This window comes from Schistocerca nitens, chromosome 3, assembly GCF_023898315.1.
Source record: "Schistocerca nitens isolate TAMUIC-IGC-003100 chromosome 3, iqSchNite1.1, whole genome shotgun sequence".
Taxonomy (NCBI): Eukaryota; Metazoa; Arthropoda; class Insecta; order Orthoptera; family Acrididae; genus Schistocerca; species Schistocerca nitens.
Genome location: NC_064616.1, coordinates 275,801,528 through 275,817,010, shown reverse-complemented (window position 1 = coordinate 275,817,010; position 15,483 = coordinate 275,801,528). Strand labels below are relative to the sequence as shown.

Here is a 15,483-nt window from a genome sequence, read left to right as displayed (position 1 = left end):
AGTGCTCCAGAAACACTACATGCGGTGGGGCACCAGCACTGCCACCAACCCATCCCAACACACACACTATACCATTATTACAATACATGGGGGCAGCACCAGGAGAAGAAGACACAAGAAAAGATGAAGCAAAACTGCACAACAGACTAAACAAAATGTAGGGAAAAGGTGAGGAGAACCAGGCCTGCATGGAGGCAAGACTTAGGCCTCCACAACCAGTGTCTGTGCTAACTGCGGGGTTCATATTCCAGAGGAAAATTCATGGACTTAGGAGGAGGACAAACCACATTCGCAAACAAAACCAAGGGCAGACATAACCACACAAGGGTCGGCCACTAACACCCAAAACAACGAAGGTGGGATGGGATATATTTAGTGCAAAGGGCCGAAAGGCAGGGCAGTCCAGCGAAATATGGATCACCATGAAGGGAGCCCCACAACTACGAAACTGCACAAGGGGGGAGGGGTGGGGGCTCACTGCGGAATATAAAAACCATAGGTCAACCTTGTGTGGCCAATACAAAGACGGCAGAGGATGGTAGAGTCCTACTGGGAGAGGCAGAGGAAAGAATGCCATATGGTGGGAGTTTCCCTGATGGCGTGAAATTTATTAAATGGGGGGGGGGACAGTGGGGGAGGGGGATATCCTCCCAAGAGTCGGCCCACAACACAGCAAATGGGTATTTGATTAAATCTGTCCCTAAAGGGTCACAGGTAATGGAGGGTAGGTCACCGACTCTCCAAGCCAGACGATCACAGCAAGTTCATTACCCGGAATATGTATGTGGCCACCACCCCAAAGGAAATCAACTAAACACGCAGAATCATGAAGATCATCGAGAAGGTCGTGGATGACAGAGACCAAGGGGTGGTGGGAAAACTCCGAGTGATTGCCCGAAGGCCGCTCATTGAGTCCATACATAACAAAACCCGGGTGAGTGAGGACTGTAATGAAGCAGAGGGCCCAATAAATGGCTATCAATTTTGCAGTTAATACCCCACATGTCACAGGCAGGAGATGATGTTCCACACCACTGGATGATATCAAGGCATATACCACATGATCAGCGGATATAGAGCCAATGGTGTAAGAAACAGGATCCTGAAACTCCTGTAAAAGTGTTTGGACCAACAATGGAACACCATTGGAGGGATGGAGGCTTTCAGACTCCAGAAGAGATCCATCCAAAGCTGGGGCCGAGGAACTAACCAGGTGGGTGGGGGGTCGTGTGGGGAAGGGAGTAGTGTAGGGGTGTGATTCGGAGAGAATGTGGGGAAACAGACAAGGAAGGAAGATGGAAGTCATGGCGGAGAGAAGTGAGGGGAACCCGACTAGCGAACCCACCTGAGAGCGAGCAGCAGATGGGCGAAGACCCGAAGCCATGAAAAGAATAGAATAGAATAGTAGGGGTGAGCAGGGGAATAGTGGGTAGTGATGACATAAGAAACCAGGAGCTGGGACTGCCGAATTCAAAGGGGAGGGATCCCAGTGTCAACCAGAAGGCTGTCTACAGGGCTAATGCGAAAGGCACCGGTGGCTGAACAGATACCATGATAGTGAACCAGGTCAAAGAGGAGCAGCATGGAAGGGCAGCTGATCCATAAACTTGGGAACTGTACTTCAGATGAGACAGAGGTAATGCTCAATAAAGATGGAGAATGGTCAAACAATCTGCACCCCAGGAAGTGTGACAAAGGAAGTGAAGAACATAGAGTTTACAAAAACAGCCAACTTTCAGATGACAGATATGGGGCAACCAAGTAAGCTTGCTGTCAAAAAAGAAGATGCAAGAAATGAAACTGGAAGATCACGGTCAGATGTTAGGCATTAAGGTAGAGCTCTGAATCAGGATGGACCATAGTACAGTGACAGAAATGCCCCACACTCCACTTAAGGGGCGCGAATTGGAAACCATGTGAGAGTGACCATGTGGAAGCATGACGGATGGCACCCTGGAGCCGCTGTTCCGCAGAGGCCACTGAGTAGGACGTAGCCCAAATACAGAAATCATCCACATACAGACCTAGAGTGAGCAACTGTTTGGCGGAGGCCCCAAGTCTATTAAAAGCAATGAGAAAAAGGACAATTAATATGGAGCCCTGTGTAACACCATTCTGCTAGGTCTATGAAGAGCTGAGAACTATGCCAACACAAACTCTGAATGAGCAAGGTGGCGGTACTGAGAAAATACCTGCCACACTGGTTTCCAATTGAAGAAGATGGTACATCGCAAACCATCTCTCCTGTCCAGTGAGAGGAGAAAGTGCCTTGGAGTCAAATATGGTTGAAAATCTGGAGGAGATGATGATGTGCAGGACTGAGGTGTTGAAGCAACTTTTTATGGATGAAATAAGAGAGAGCCAGAAGCAGCTCCCATTCAGTAAAAGGTTCGTTGTTGGATTCCACCTGACAAGGGGGTAAAACATAAGCAGGGAGCTTCAGCCCACTGTTTCCAGAGGAGGAAGGCAGCATGCCATGACAAAATATGTCACAAGGTGTTGTGCGAGAACTGATGAATCTGCACAATGGCCACCTGGAAGTGCAAGGCCCGGAATGAAAGACTGCCACTGACAACCTTGGAGGGTGTGGTCAGAAGAATCTAGGAAGGAGAAAAAATATTCCCCACATGCCTGCTTGCTCCGTTTGATTAAGTAACAGGCTATGGCGCAAAGATCCTTAATAGTAATAAGACTGGCGGAGGATAGGTGCCACTTAAGACATTGCAAGGAGTGATGAAGATCATGAATGGCAGTAGCAATGACCTTCCTCCACAACAGAACTGGCCAATGGTGAATGGAGCCTGTCAAGCAGGGATCAGCAATGCTGGCAGCACAGTTTATTTTATCCAACGGATCACAGATGACTTCCTGACAAAGAGGGTGTAAGCATGACCTGGAAGGTATATAGAGACCAATCTGCATGGTGGACAGCCCAGCAGGGTAACTTGGCCATCAGGAGGTGGGAAGGAAATAAGAGAATCAATGGAAAGTGGTCACTATCAGAGAGGTCATCGTTTGGCGATCCGGGCAAGAAAGTAAGAAGGGGAGGGCTAGAGAGTGAAAGATCAATGGCAGAGAAAGTGCCATATGCAGCACTAAAATGAGAAGAACCACCATTAAGAAGACACACGTCTTCGTCTCCAACAAATTGGTCAATGAGGAGCCTTCAATTCGATGAAAAGGCACTGCTTCAAAAGGGTGATGGGCATCCCCAAAGAAGAGGAAGGGACGTGGTAGTTGCTGTAGGAGGGCTGTTAGGGCATTAGGTGTAGGTGAACTGTCAAGAGGGAGATAGAGATTGCAAACCACAACTGCAGTGAGGTCCATAAAATAATACACTACTGGCCATTAAAATTGCTACACCACGAAGATGACGTGCTACAGACGTGAAATTTTAACAGAAAGAAGATGCTGTGATATGCAAATGATTAGCATTTCAGAGCATTCATTCACACAAGGTTTGCGCCTGTGTCGACACCTACAACGTGCTGACATGAGGAAAGTTTCCAACCGATTTCTCATTCACAAACAGCAGTTGACTGGTGCTGCCTGGTGAAATGTTGTTGTGATGTCTCGTGCAAGGAGGAGAATGCGTACCATCACGTTTCCCACTTTGATAAAGGTCGGATTGTAGCCTATTGCGATTGTGGTTTATCGTATTGCGACATTGCTGCTCGCGTGGTCGAGATCCAATGACTGTTACCAGAATATGAAATCGGTGGGTTCAGGAGGGTAATACGGAACACCGTGCTGGATCCCAATGACCTCTTATCACTAGCAGTCGAGGTGACAGGCATCTTATCCGCGTGACTAACGGATTGTGCAGCCACGTCTCGACCCCCGAGTCGACGGATGGGGACGTTTGAAAGACAACAACCATCAGCACGAACAGTTCGACAACATTTGCAGCAGCATGGACTATCAGCTCGGAGACCATGGCTGCGGTTACCCTTGACGCAGCATCACAGACAGGAGTGCCTGCGATGGTGCACTCAACGACGAACCTGGGTGCACGAATAGCAAAACATCATTTTTTCGGATGAATCCAGGATCTGTTTACAGCATCATGATGGTCGCATCCATGTTTGGTGACATCAAATTGGAAGCGTGTATTCGTAATCGCCATACTGGCGTATCACCCGGCGTGATGGTATAGGGTGCCACTGGTTATACATCTCTGTCATCTCTTGTTCGCATTGACGGCACTTTGCACAGTGGACATTACATTTCAGATGTGTTACGGCCCGTGGCTCTACCCTTCATTCGATCCCTGTGAAACCCTACATTTCAGCAGGATAATGCACTACCGCATGTTGCAGGTCCTGTACGGGCTTTTCTGGATACAGAAAATGTTCGACTGCTGCTCTGGTAAGCACATTCTCCAGATCTCTCACCAATTGAAAATGTCTGGTTAATGGTGGCCGAGCAACTGGCTTGTCACAAGGCACCAGTCACTACTCTTGATGAACTGTGGTATCGTGTTGAAGCTGCTTGGGCAGCTGTACCTGTACACGCCATCCAAGCTCTGTTGACTCAATACCCAGGCGTATCAAGGCCATCTTACGGCCAGAGGTGGTTGTTCTGGGTACTGACTTCTCAGGATCTATGTGCCCAAATTGCGTGAAAACGTCATCACATGTCAGTTCTAGTATAATATATTTGTCCAATGAATACCCGTTTAACATCTGAATACCCGTTTAACATCTGCATTTCTTCTTGGTGTAGCAATTTTAATAGCCAGTAGTGTAATATCCATATGGACCTACATGGAACCACCACCAGAAGCCCTCAAAGTACTGACCTGGTTCAGACAGAAACCACAAAATCCACTAAGGGTCGGTGAGGTATCGTCTGTAAAATAAGATTCCTGGAGAATGACACAAACTAGAGTAATATGTAATACGGAATTACAGCTTTAGTAGATGACAGTAGTAACCATTACAGTTCCATTGAATAAGCATGGAGTGGGTATCCAAATGAGAGGCGAACGGGCTGGAGCCAATCACATCGTCGGGTCACCATCCATCACCAATGAGGACAGGACAACAACCATAAACAAGATGTTGAACCCAGGTTGAAAGGGGGAAGATGGCACCTCCGGGGCACTGGGGAGGGGGGGGGGGCGCTCGTCCTGGGACTTACGTTTCTTCTTTTTCTTTTTCTCCTCCTCCTCTTCCTCAAAATGAGGGGGGCAGGGCATGGAGACAGAGCAGGATTCTGCAAGATCAGGAACCAAAAGGGTGGGCAACCGTGGGCACACACTCAGTTTACAGACAGTGTGTACCATGCCGAGTTATGGCAGACACCAAAGGGAGTGGTCCAGGGAGTGAGCCCCATCGCCAGCAGGCACCGAAGAAGGAAGGACACTTCTTCGCCCGGGGAGGAGGAGCGGCACCTGGACAGGAGGCCATGGGAACTGCAGGGTAGGGGAGAGGAGAGGGGGACAGGACTGAGGTAAGAAAGAGAGGAGGGGGAAAGGACATAACAGAGGCAAACGCAGAAGTCATCGACACAGGATGAAGTGGTTGAATTTCTGATGAGCCTCAGTGCAAGATAAACGATCAAGGGAGTTACTCTCTTGTATCTTCCTTTCTTCCTTATAATCTGGGCAATCTGGTGAGCATGGAGAGTGACAGTCATGACAATTAACACATGGGTAGTGGAACACAGGGGATCTACTGCAAGCACCGTGCTGCAGCCTAAATGGGCATGACCAATAACAAGCTGCCTGCCCACAAGAATGGCTACTGCCAAACTGAGGCCACGAGACAGCTGGACCTTCCAGTTACTGAACAATGCCCCCAACATAATATGCTTCACTTTTAAGACTGCTTATTAGACTCTGACATCCGAGTTCTTCCCACCAGTATCAGATTTTCTGAGTTCAGTAGGTGGGAACTCTCTTTTCAACATATCCTTCATTCATGTAACCCCGTGGTCTCAATATTTGCTAGCCCCTATCCTCCACCTACCCATCATCTTCCTTGGTCCACTTCAAATAGTATACAAAACTTCTATCCCACAAATGCACCTACGAAGTCATTTCCCCTTATCTATTCTTCCCCTCACCAACATAGTTTCCCACTGCTGCACCCAGCAACATTATCCTGTCTCCATATGCCACTACATGCTCCCACATGAAGATTTTCCCCCAACCCAACCCTGCTGTTCCTCCCACATCACACACCTCATCCATACTCCCAGCTACATTGCTGCTCACTTCAGACACAGTTGGGCTTTAGTGCCTGAAGATGATAGTGGACATGTGTGTGTGCAAGTTGTACTAGTGTGAATGTATGTGAGAGTTTCTTACTTCTGATGAAAGACTTTATCCAAAAGCTGTATATTTCTAGCATTCTTTTGGTAGTGCCTGCCTCTGACTCAATGCCACCTTTATGTGGTGAGTAGCAATTTATCCTTTCCACAACCTTGTCCATATTTGTATGTAACTGTGATACTCTTATTGTTACAGCTTCATCCAATGATATGAATCTTAAAACAGAAATTAAATTATATATTTTAGCTTCATTTGTCATTATGTTCATTAGATTTCAGACAGTTCTCACAGTAAAGCTTACCTTCACAGCATATTCAGTACCCGTTGCCCTATGAATACACAATTTGCAAACAGAATAGCTGCCAGTTCCAATGGTCTCTTTAAGTTCATACTCATCTGTTATGGAATTTGGCTTGACATGTGACTGCTGCAGAAAAAAATTAGGGAAACTTTTTAGTATTTTTTGTAATCTAACAACAACAACAACAACAACAACAACCTATTACTTGTGAAAAAATTAACTTCTGCAACTATACTAACAACAATTAATATTTAGCCTGTTTTGTAATACCTTGAGAACTGATCCCTCAGAAAATTTTTCATTTGTAGAGTTATTGGTCTGTTCTTCAAGAAGACCTGGAGCAATGAAGCTGAAGCCACGAAAGAGTTCGTGAGCATTGGCACTAGGTGGAACTCCAGGAGAATCTGCAAACAAGGAAAGAATTTCTTCCCCAATCGTGTTTTTCTTTCTCCTGTGAATACTATACGTCTCTCTTCTTATGTTATTACTTTAAAAAACAAGAACAAGCATGTAAATTATGAATCCTTCCTTACCTTTAGGTGTTTTTGATGTAAATTCTTTATCGAAGTAAAATGCATCATCTGCTCTACTCACTGCTGGTTTGAAAGGAGGCTGTATTTCTTTCTTTAGAAGTTTTTCCCAGTTTATCGTTGCAAAGAATGCATGGGCTTTGATTTCTTCTACTCCTTCAGGGCCTTAAATGAAACAAAAAAATTAAATGGTCTTTGAACTTTATTTCACTATTTTGGAGTTTTCATGCAGCTGTTACCTACCAGCACCCAATCTGTTAACAGGATTCCTCTTGAACAGTGCCCTCAGCAATGATTGTGCTTCTGGTGAAAGAAACTGAGGCATTCCAAGCTTGGCTTTCAAAATTTGTGTCATTGTATCCTTCCTGTTAGGTCCTTGGAATGGTAGTGTTCCAGTTAGCATCTCAAACTATGGGAAAAAAATTAATTTAAATAGTATGTGTAGAGAACTGAAGTCACAAAAAGTATGATCTGTATATACACCTTTCACATATTACATACTTCATTAACATGTGTGCATGTGTGTGTGTGCGTGTGCGTGTGTGCGTGTGCGTGTGAGAGAGAGAGAGAGAGAGACCTGAAAACTCTTTAAAGGTTTTTCTAAATAAAGAAAAAACATTAGTAACATTTTACATATTTTACCTCTTTATTCTTTATGTTTACATATTTATTTCTCAACATCACCACCATGGTGATGAATAAACACATTCCTCCCAACAAGACACCAGTTTGTTAATACAGTCACTGTAGAATGTTTGACTTTGTTGATATAGCTGCAACCTCACCTCTGCTTGCACCACTATCAAAATGAAGTCCTCTAATGTTTTATTTAAGTTTCAGATACAGATGAAAATTGGATGTGACAAAGCCAGGACTATATGGAGGGTGAGAATCCAAGGCTTCGGATTGTTGAACATGGAATGAAGGACGATTGAGTTTAACATCCTATCAAAATTGAGGTCATTTGAGATGGAGAAAAAGCTCAGATTGTGTCGAGGTTGGGGAAGAAAATCAGCTGTGCCCTTTCAGTTGTCAATGGTGAAGTGTTGGCAGAAGAGCCAACACCGTGTTGCTAGAGGAGGCCGAAATACACGCGTTTAATCTCACGCAGACTGGCGTGAGGTCTGGAACAGGACAATGTCTTGAGAATTGCAAATAAAGTACGTAGATGATGTAATACTTAACTTTAATCCATAATTGGTGTACATCTCTCTTGACTGTACATGCTTCAAGATAAATATCAATTGAATACGGCGCCTTGCTAGGTCGTAGCAAATGACGTAGCTGAAGGCTATGCTAACTATCGTCTCGGCAAATGAGAGCGTATTTGTCAGTGGACCACTGCTATGAACGTCGGCGGTACAACTGGGGCGAGTGCCAGGACGTCTCTAGACCTGCCGTGTGGTGCCGCTCGGTCTGCGATCACTTACAGTGGCGACACACGGGTCCGACGTATACTAATGGACCGCGGCCGATTTAAAGGCTACCACCTAGCAAGTGTGGTGTCTGGCGGTGACACCACAAATGGAACATTGGGTAGCTACAGGAAGCAGTGTGACAACGTTCATTACTAAAACACTAATAAATGCAGGTGCGTGACCAACTAAATGGAGAAATGGAAGTGTCAATGAAAGGAAGTCATCTGTGTGTGATGCAAACTACAATAGTTTGGGCTGCAGCCAACGTCTTTGTAGAGTTCATCAGATTTCTAGCAGTGATACTATATGAGACCATTCATGTGGCACTAACAGGACATGAAGAATCAAATCAGATAGCATTTCAATCAGCACCTGGTTCAGAACGGCCATTATCCACTCACTATGAATGTGTAGTTTGTATCTGAAAATCTAGATGATTGTTGGGCGTAAACTGCAACAGCAAATGGTCACTGGTTTATGAAAGTCAGCCCCAAGGCTTAATGCACTTAACACTTACAGAATGGTGATCAAAAGTAAAAGAACAAATTTTTCAACAACATTTCCATTATTTTAAAAAGAAATCAACTGATTTTGTGATCCAATTTGTACTGTGGATGATACATGGGACCAAAACTTCATGTCAGAAATGAACAGTAATCAAAAACAACAGGTACAAGCTAGTGCCTGAGCACCAAAAATTGTATAGCCCATTTGATATGCTGGAAAGATTATCAGTAATCTAGCAACATGAAAACTACTAAATGGCAAAAACTAAGAGCATAGATTGACTGAATGGAAAAAAATATGAATTGAAAACAAACTTTAATCATGACAATGCACTTTCCCTAAAGGTGATCTGGACTGGAGAAACTGAGGGGATCTGAGGTACATATTATTGCAAATTAACCATATTCAGCATATTAGGCACATTCTGGCTTCCATCTAATCCACTCCGACTTCCACCTAGTCTCATATCTAAAGAAATTTATGATTAAAAAAACGTTCTGAGTCAAGTGAAAAGATTAAGCAGCAGCAGAGGAGTATTTCGTAGACTTCTCAGAACTAAACGTCAGGACAGAGTCGACCGGCTACAAATATTTTGGCCAAGACTGATTCACCAGAAAGGGAACTAGAGCAAAAAAAGGGGGCATTTGGGCACTAGAAATTTAACCTTGCCTTAGGATTCCATATGCGACATATTGTTGATCCTCCCAGGAAATGAGTTGCTTACAGGATTGTAACACAAAGCACTAACCTAGTCTACAAAGTAGCAAGACACTGGACTCTTGTTTGGGAGAATGGTAGTCAAAATGTCTGTCAGGCCATCCAGTTTTAGATTTTTCATAGTTTCCTCAAGCAACTTAAGGCACACACCAGGATGGGTCCTTTGAAAATGACATAGCTGATAATATTCCACATCCCCCCCCCCCCCCAATAAGAGCATCTGTCTTTAATTACATCACCATCAGTAGGACGTTAAACCCCAATCTTCCTATTTTCGTTTTCTGATCAACACGATGTTTTATCAGCATACTTTGCTGATACCTTCATGTGACTAACTATGAGAGTATCAACTTATCTGATGAATGACTTTGTTCAATAGCTAAAAAATACTCAAGTCTATTTATGAAAGTGCCTGCCTTCTGTTCACTGCTTCCTCTATGTTGTATGTTCAGTAGCAGTCTATCCTAATTAATATTGTTATACTAGAGTACAATACTCATTTTTCCTGTTCTTCCAGGACAGCAGCAAACACAGTACCTCGAGTTTTGATGTATCAGAACAATAACCATAGACACATTGCTCGTATCACCTCTAGCGCTCTTACTGGATTTGCATTATATCTCCAGTAATTGGTCAGTTACAACATAAGCAAACTCCTGATTATCTATGTGTGGGTTATCCGGCTGGCAGGTAAATGGTGCGTAGGTTGGAGTTATTTGAAAAAATGAAGTAGAAAGCCTGAAGTATTCTGTTACAATCATAAGAAATGTTTTCGTTTAAATTACAAATTTCTGGTTATGAAGACAAAGATGGCACAAACGTCTCTAAGTGGTTAAATACTGATGCCTATTTTAGTCCTCTGCACAGATGTGACAACACCACTACACTACACAGTCAGCATGGGTACTTCACGGGCCAACAGTGGCTTGGTAATAACTGGGTAACAGACACCATGAGAAGAAATGAAAACTTACTATGTTGGTCAATCTATGGGGAGCAGAAAGTCATCTCCAAGAGACATGTAAGGGGGTAAACCCATCACGTGGCTGGCGGGGGCAGCTGTCGACTGAGCACTCAACAACACCACTCAGCACAAAGGTCAAGGTGAGGTATACAATAACTGAAATCGGCGTAAAGCATAAGCACTCACCCGTCTGGCTTACTGCAGCCTGCAAGTAAACATATCTGTCAACAGTACTACCATACTACCCATTGTGTACACCGTCCTTGGCAGGTCTTCACACTGTTCCACTGCACTACCCACACCCACTAATCTGCCTCCATCGCAATGTCCAATGGCAGAGATAATACACCTATGAACTGGGATTTGAGCAGCTAAGTGGTACATATATAGTGAAGAAAGTGTGTTCAGTAGAGGAAGACAGTGAAGACGAGGCAATTGAGGAACCTGTTAACATTCAAATCAAGGCTGTGAAATGTGTTGATCTGTTATTAGGGTATGCAGAACAAAATTTGTTTTGTTATACCAATATTCTAACTCACCAGAAATTGAGAAAGATTGTCAGTTAACAAGTGAATGAAAAACAAAAGCAGAGAGAACTGGACACTTATTCCACAACAATGAACTAAAAGCAAATGATACAAAACACCGTGTTTCAACTAAGTAATGCAGTGGGATTTCAAATGTGATGTCTATCATGTTTTGTAAATAGAGTAAATACAGTTTCTGGTAAAAATGTATGTTTTGGATTATTCCCGTTATTTAGTTATCCATTCAGTCTTAGGTCTGTATTAACCTAGATAATCAGGGGTTTGCTGAACTATCTCTGCTGATTAGGATGTACTCTAGGCAAGGTCTTTGCTGATGCTTGCATTAGCAATAAGGAAAGAAGATCGGAGTTTAATTTCCCATCAACGATAGGACTTTTGGGGGAACACAAGCTCAGATAAGAGAAAGATGGGGGAAAAAATTAGCCATATTCTTTTCAAAGAAACCAGCAAGAATTTGCATGTAGCAATTATGGGAAACCTAAATTGAGATAGGCAGATTAGGATCTCAACTGCTGTCTCAATCAGGTCTACTTTTAACTCTTACAGTATGTGGACTATGGAAGAAAGGTTAGTACTTAATGTCTTGTCGATAATGAAGTCAATAGAGATACAGATTACTTTCAGATACAGAAGGATGTGGAAGGTTGGTTTGTTTCTTTGTTTGTTCTGTTTTATGACGCAAAAAACAAATGAGGTCATACACGCCCAAGTCTAAACTATAGAACACAAACACAGAGACAAGGGAAACGACTATACGTCAGTCCTAATGGAAAGAATAAGAGACATCTAAACAAGGCACGTGCAAAAAGGGCTAAAAAAGACCATACAAAAATGGAGATCCAAAATTAAAAATTAAATGGCCTTCACCATATTTCTTCAGCAGACAAAAAGTAAAACACGGGCGACATCCCACTTGTCATTTGCTAAAACAGCTGATAAATCAGATGGCAAACCCAGCATGGAACATAAATTAGTAAAAAAAGGGCATCCTAGCAGGTAGTGGCGGACAGTTAACATTTGGGTGCAATGTGTACAAAGTGGGCAGCGCCATTGAGCAAATGACGATGGTTAAAAAGGCAGTGCCCAATATTCAGCCGAGTTTAAATAATCTCCACCTGGCAGGAGGGCCGAGAAGAGGTCATCCAAGGTGCCCAGAGAGGCTTAACAAGCCAAAGCTTATTCCCGTGAAAAGTGGACCATTGGCAGTGCCGAAGGGACACCACCGCCTGACAGATGGCAATGCAAAGATCATCACAGGGAATAGAGGTACTCGTGGGCTGAGATAAAAGGACTGCAGCCTTGGCAGCAGCGTCAGCAGCTTCGTATCCTGGCAGACTGACATGACCAGGGATCCACAGAAACATGCTATCGGCTTCACCAAGAGTGAGCAAGGGACAGTTTTCTTGGACCCGCTGCACTAAGGGATGAGCAGCGTACAGCACACAGAGACTTTGGAGGGCGCAGAGTGAGTCTGGGCAGAGGACACAACTGTGAAGGCTGTGACGCCGGATGCACTCCGCAGCCTGATACAAGGTGAAAAGCTCGGCAGTAAATACTGAGGAGTGCCATGGTCAGTCCTAGAGCCATCAGTGTATACAAAGATACTGTCGCTAAGTTCCATGCGAAGATCGTGAAACTGGAGGCGATAGGCCGGGGCTGGAGTAGTGTCCTTAGGAAGCGAATGAACGCCAAGGTTAACATGGGTCGCTTCACGAAGCCAAGGTGGTGAAGGGTTCACACCCACTGGGAAAGTTGCACGTAGCGTGAAGTTAAGCCGCCGTAGCAAGTGGCGAAAGTGGACGCCAGGGGATAACAGGGAAGACAATCTAAGGAATCATCAAAGAAGGAGGCATAGGATGGGTGGCCATGCATGGCAGACAAACGGCATGCACACCTGCTGAGGAGGAAGTCACAGCGGTAGGACAGTGGTAGTTCAGCAGCTTCAGCATAGTAACTCTCAACCAGGCGGGTGTACAAGGCACCTGTGGCCAAACAGACGCCACAATGATGGCTAGTGTTGAGACGGCGGAAAAGGGATGGACGTGCAGATGCATAAATAAAGCACCCATAGTCGAGTTTTGAACAGACAAGGGACCCGTACAAATGGAGGAGGGTGGTTCGATCAGTACCCCAAGAAGTACCATTGAGGACAGGTAGGACACTGAGGGACTGTGTACAGTGGGCTACCAGGTAAGAGACATGGGAGGACCAAGAGAGTTTCCTCTCGAGTGTGAGACCCAGGAATTTCGTAGTGTCAACAAAAATGGAAGGGCGAGGGGCCCAAGATGTAGAGATTGTGGGAGAAACCATTTGCGCAGCCAGAAATTCATACAGACGGTTTTGTCATTGGAAAAGCGAAAGCCATTGGCTATGCTCCAGGAGTGAAGACCAAAACAGTGCTGAAGATGCCGCTCAGTGAGACAGGTCCGTGGAGAACTGCAACAGATGGCAAAATCATCGACAAAAAGGGAGTCCGAGACAACCTGCACGAGACGGGCCGCAATAGGCTAAATGGCTCTGAGCACTATGGGACTTAACATCTATGGTCATCAGTCCCCTAGAACTTAGAACTACTTAAACCTAACTAACCTAAGGACATCACGCACGTCCATGACCGAGGCAGGATTCGAACCTGCGACCGTAGCAGTCGCGCGGTTCCGGACTGAAGCGCCTAGAACTGCTCGGCCACCGCGTCCGTCCACATGAATGTGTGGAACTGTTAAAAGAACTAGTGAACGAAATCCAACTAGCTCTTTTGCTATCCCGAAGAACTCAACGACACTTTGCACACATCTGTTTATAATGAAAGCAGTTTTCCAGCGTAGGTTGGCGGTTAAACACGCGGAGAGCACGTCTCTGTGCGCGAATTGTGTCGGGGCACGCCTCAGTCCACAAAGGGACTGGGACACGACGTGGTAAAGAGGAAGTGCGAGGAATGGAACATTCTGCAGCAGTAAGGATAACGTTTGTGAAATAGTCCACCTGGTCATCACAACTGAGGAAATCTTGTTACACGGAAGTTGCCAGGGAGGAGTAAAGCTGCCAGTCAACCTTAGTAAGCCACCATTTGGGCATGCATGGGGATGGGGTAGGAGTCAGCAGACGGAGAGCACACGGAAATGGTTGCTCAAGTTGGCGTCAGAAAGAACGGACCACTCACGACAATGGGCAAGCTGGGCAGTGCAAAAGGATAGGTCCAAAAGGGAATAGGTGTGCGAGGAGTTGGAAAGGAAAGTGGGTGCTCAGTGCTAAGGCAGAAGAGGTTGAGTTGGTTAAGAATGTTGGCCAAGAGGGCACCTCTCTGGTAGGTCCTGGGTGAACCCCAAAGGGGATTATGCGCATTAAAGTCACCGAGTAGCAAAAACGGTAGAGGTAGCTGCCCAATAATCTGAAGGAAGTCTGTCCTGGTGACATCGAAGGACGGAGATACATAAATGGTACAGAGGGAGAAAGTCAGGTGGGGACGGAACAGGCGAACGGCAACAGCTTGAAGACGGGTAGTCAGGGAGATGGGTTGACTACGAAGGTCATCCCGTATAAGCAGCGTGACGGTCCCATGAGAGGGGCTGCCAACTTCAGGGGGAAGGTCAAAACGAATCTGTATGTAATGTGGAAGCTCAAAGCGGTCTTGAGGGCGCAATTTCGTTTCCTGAAGGCAAAGTACGAGGGGATGCTGCGATGCTAGAAGCAGCCATAAATCCTCTTTTTGGGACCGAAGGCCGCAACGTTCCATTGGAGGACAGTCATGAGGAGGAAGAGATGTAGGGGGTGTCAACTCAGTGTCCGCCGAGGGCAGCCGGTGGAAAGTCGCTACTACAGGGCACATAAGCAGGATCCTGCTCCATGGGGTCCATACAAGCATCGGCGTGCTTGTGCGGTTGGTCGGTGGAGTCCGACGCCGAGAAACGGTTGGTGGTGCGCACCAGCGAGACAGGGGCCGGCCGAACTATGCGACCACGTGGCGACACCGTCAAGCAGGATCTTCGTGTTGGTGAAGGGGAAGACAGTTTGTCTTTAGCGAACTTCCTCGATCCCTTCTGCTTAGAGGAGGACTTGGGTGTTGTTTGGCTGGAGTGACAGAGGAAGTCTTCTGGAGAGTACTCCTTCTGGCCTTTCCTGCCTGCCGGTTGCGTAGTGGGTAGCATCGCCCCCTTGAGGTGAGAGTTTGACAGTTTGTTGCACAGTGGGACGGGGGGACGGTGATGCTACCTTGACACTGGG

The 15,483-nt window shown here is 45.5% G+C and overlaps 1 protein-coding gene across 7 annotated transcripts in view; it reads right to left on the bottom strand.

Annotated features, from left to right (window-relative positions):
- LOC126248243 (ribosomal protein S6 kinase 2 beta) overlaps positions 1 to 15,483 on the bottom strand; it is a 634,112-nt gene that overhangs the window by 36,146 nt on the left and 582,483 nt on the right. For all 7 annotated transcript variants that reach the window (XM_049949088.1, XM_049949091.1, XM_049949087.1 and 4 more), the window contains 4 exons: positions 7,352 to 7,517; positions 7,112 to 7,273; positions 6,849 to 6,982; positions 6,579 to 6,704 (listed from right to left, as the gene is read on the bottom strand). In XM_049949088.1, coding sequence (XP_049805045.1) covers positions 6,579 to 6,704; positions 6,849 to 6,982; positions 7,112 to 7,273; positions 7,352 to 7,517 — 588 coding nt within the window. The remainder of the gene's footprint in view (positions 1 to 6,578; positions 6,705 to 6,848; positions 6,983 to 7,111; positions 7,274 to 7,351; positions 7,518 to 15,483) is intronic.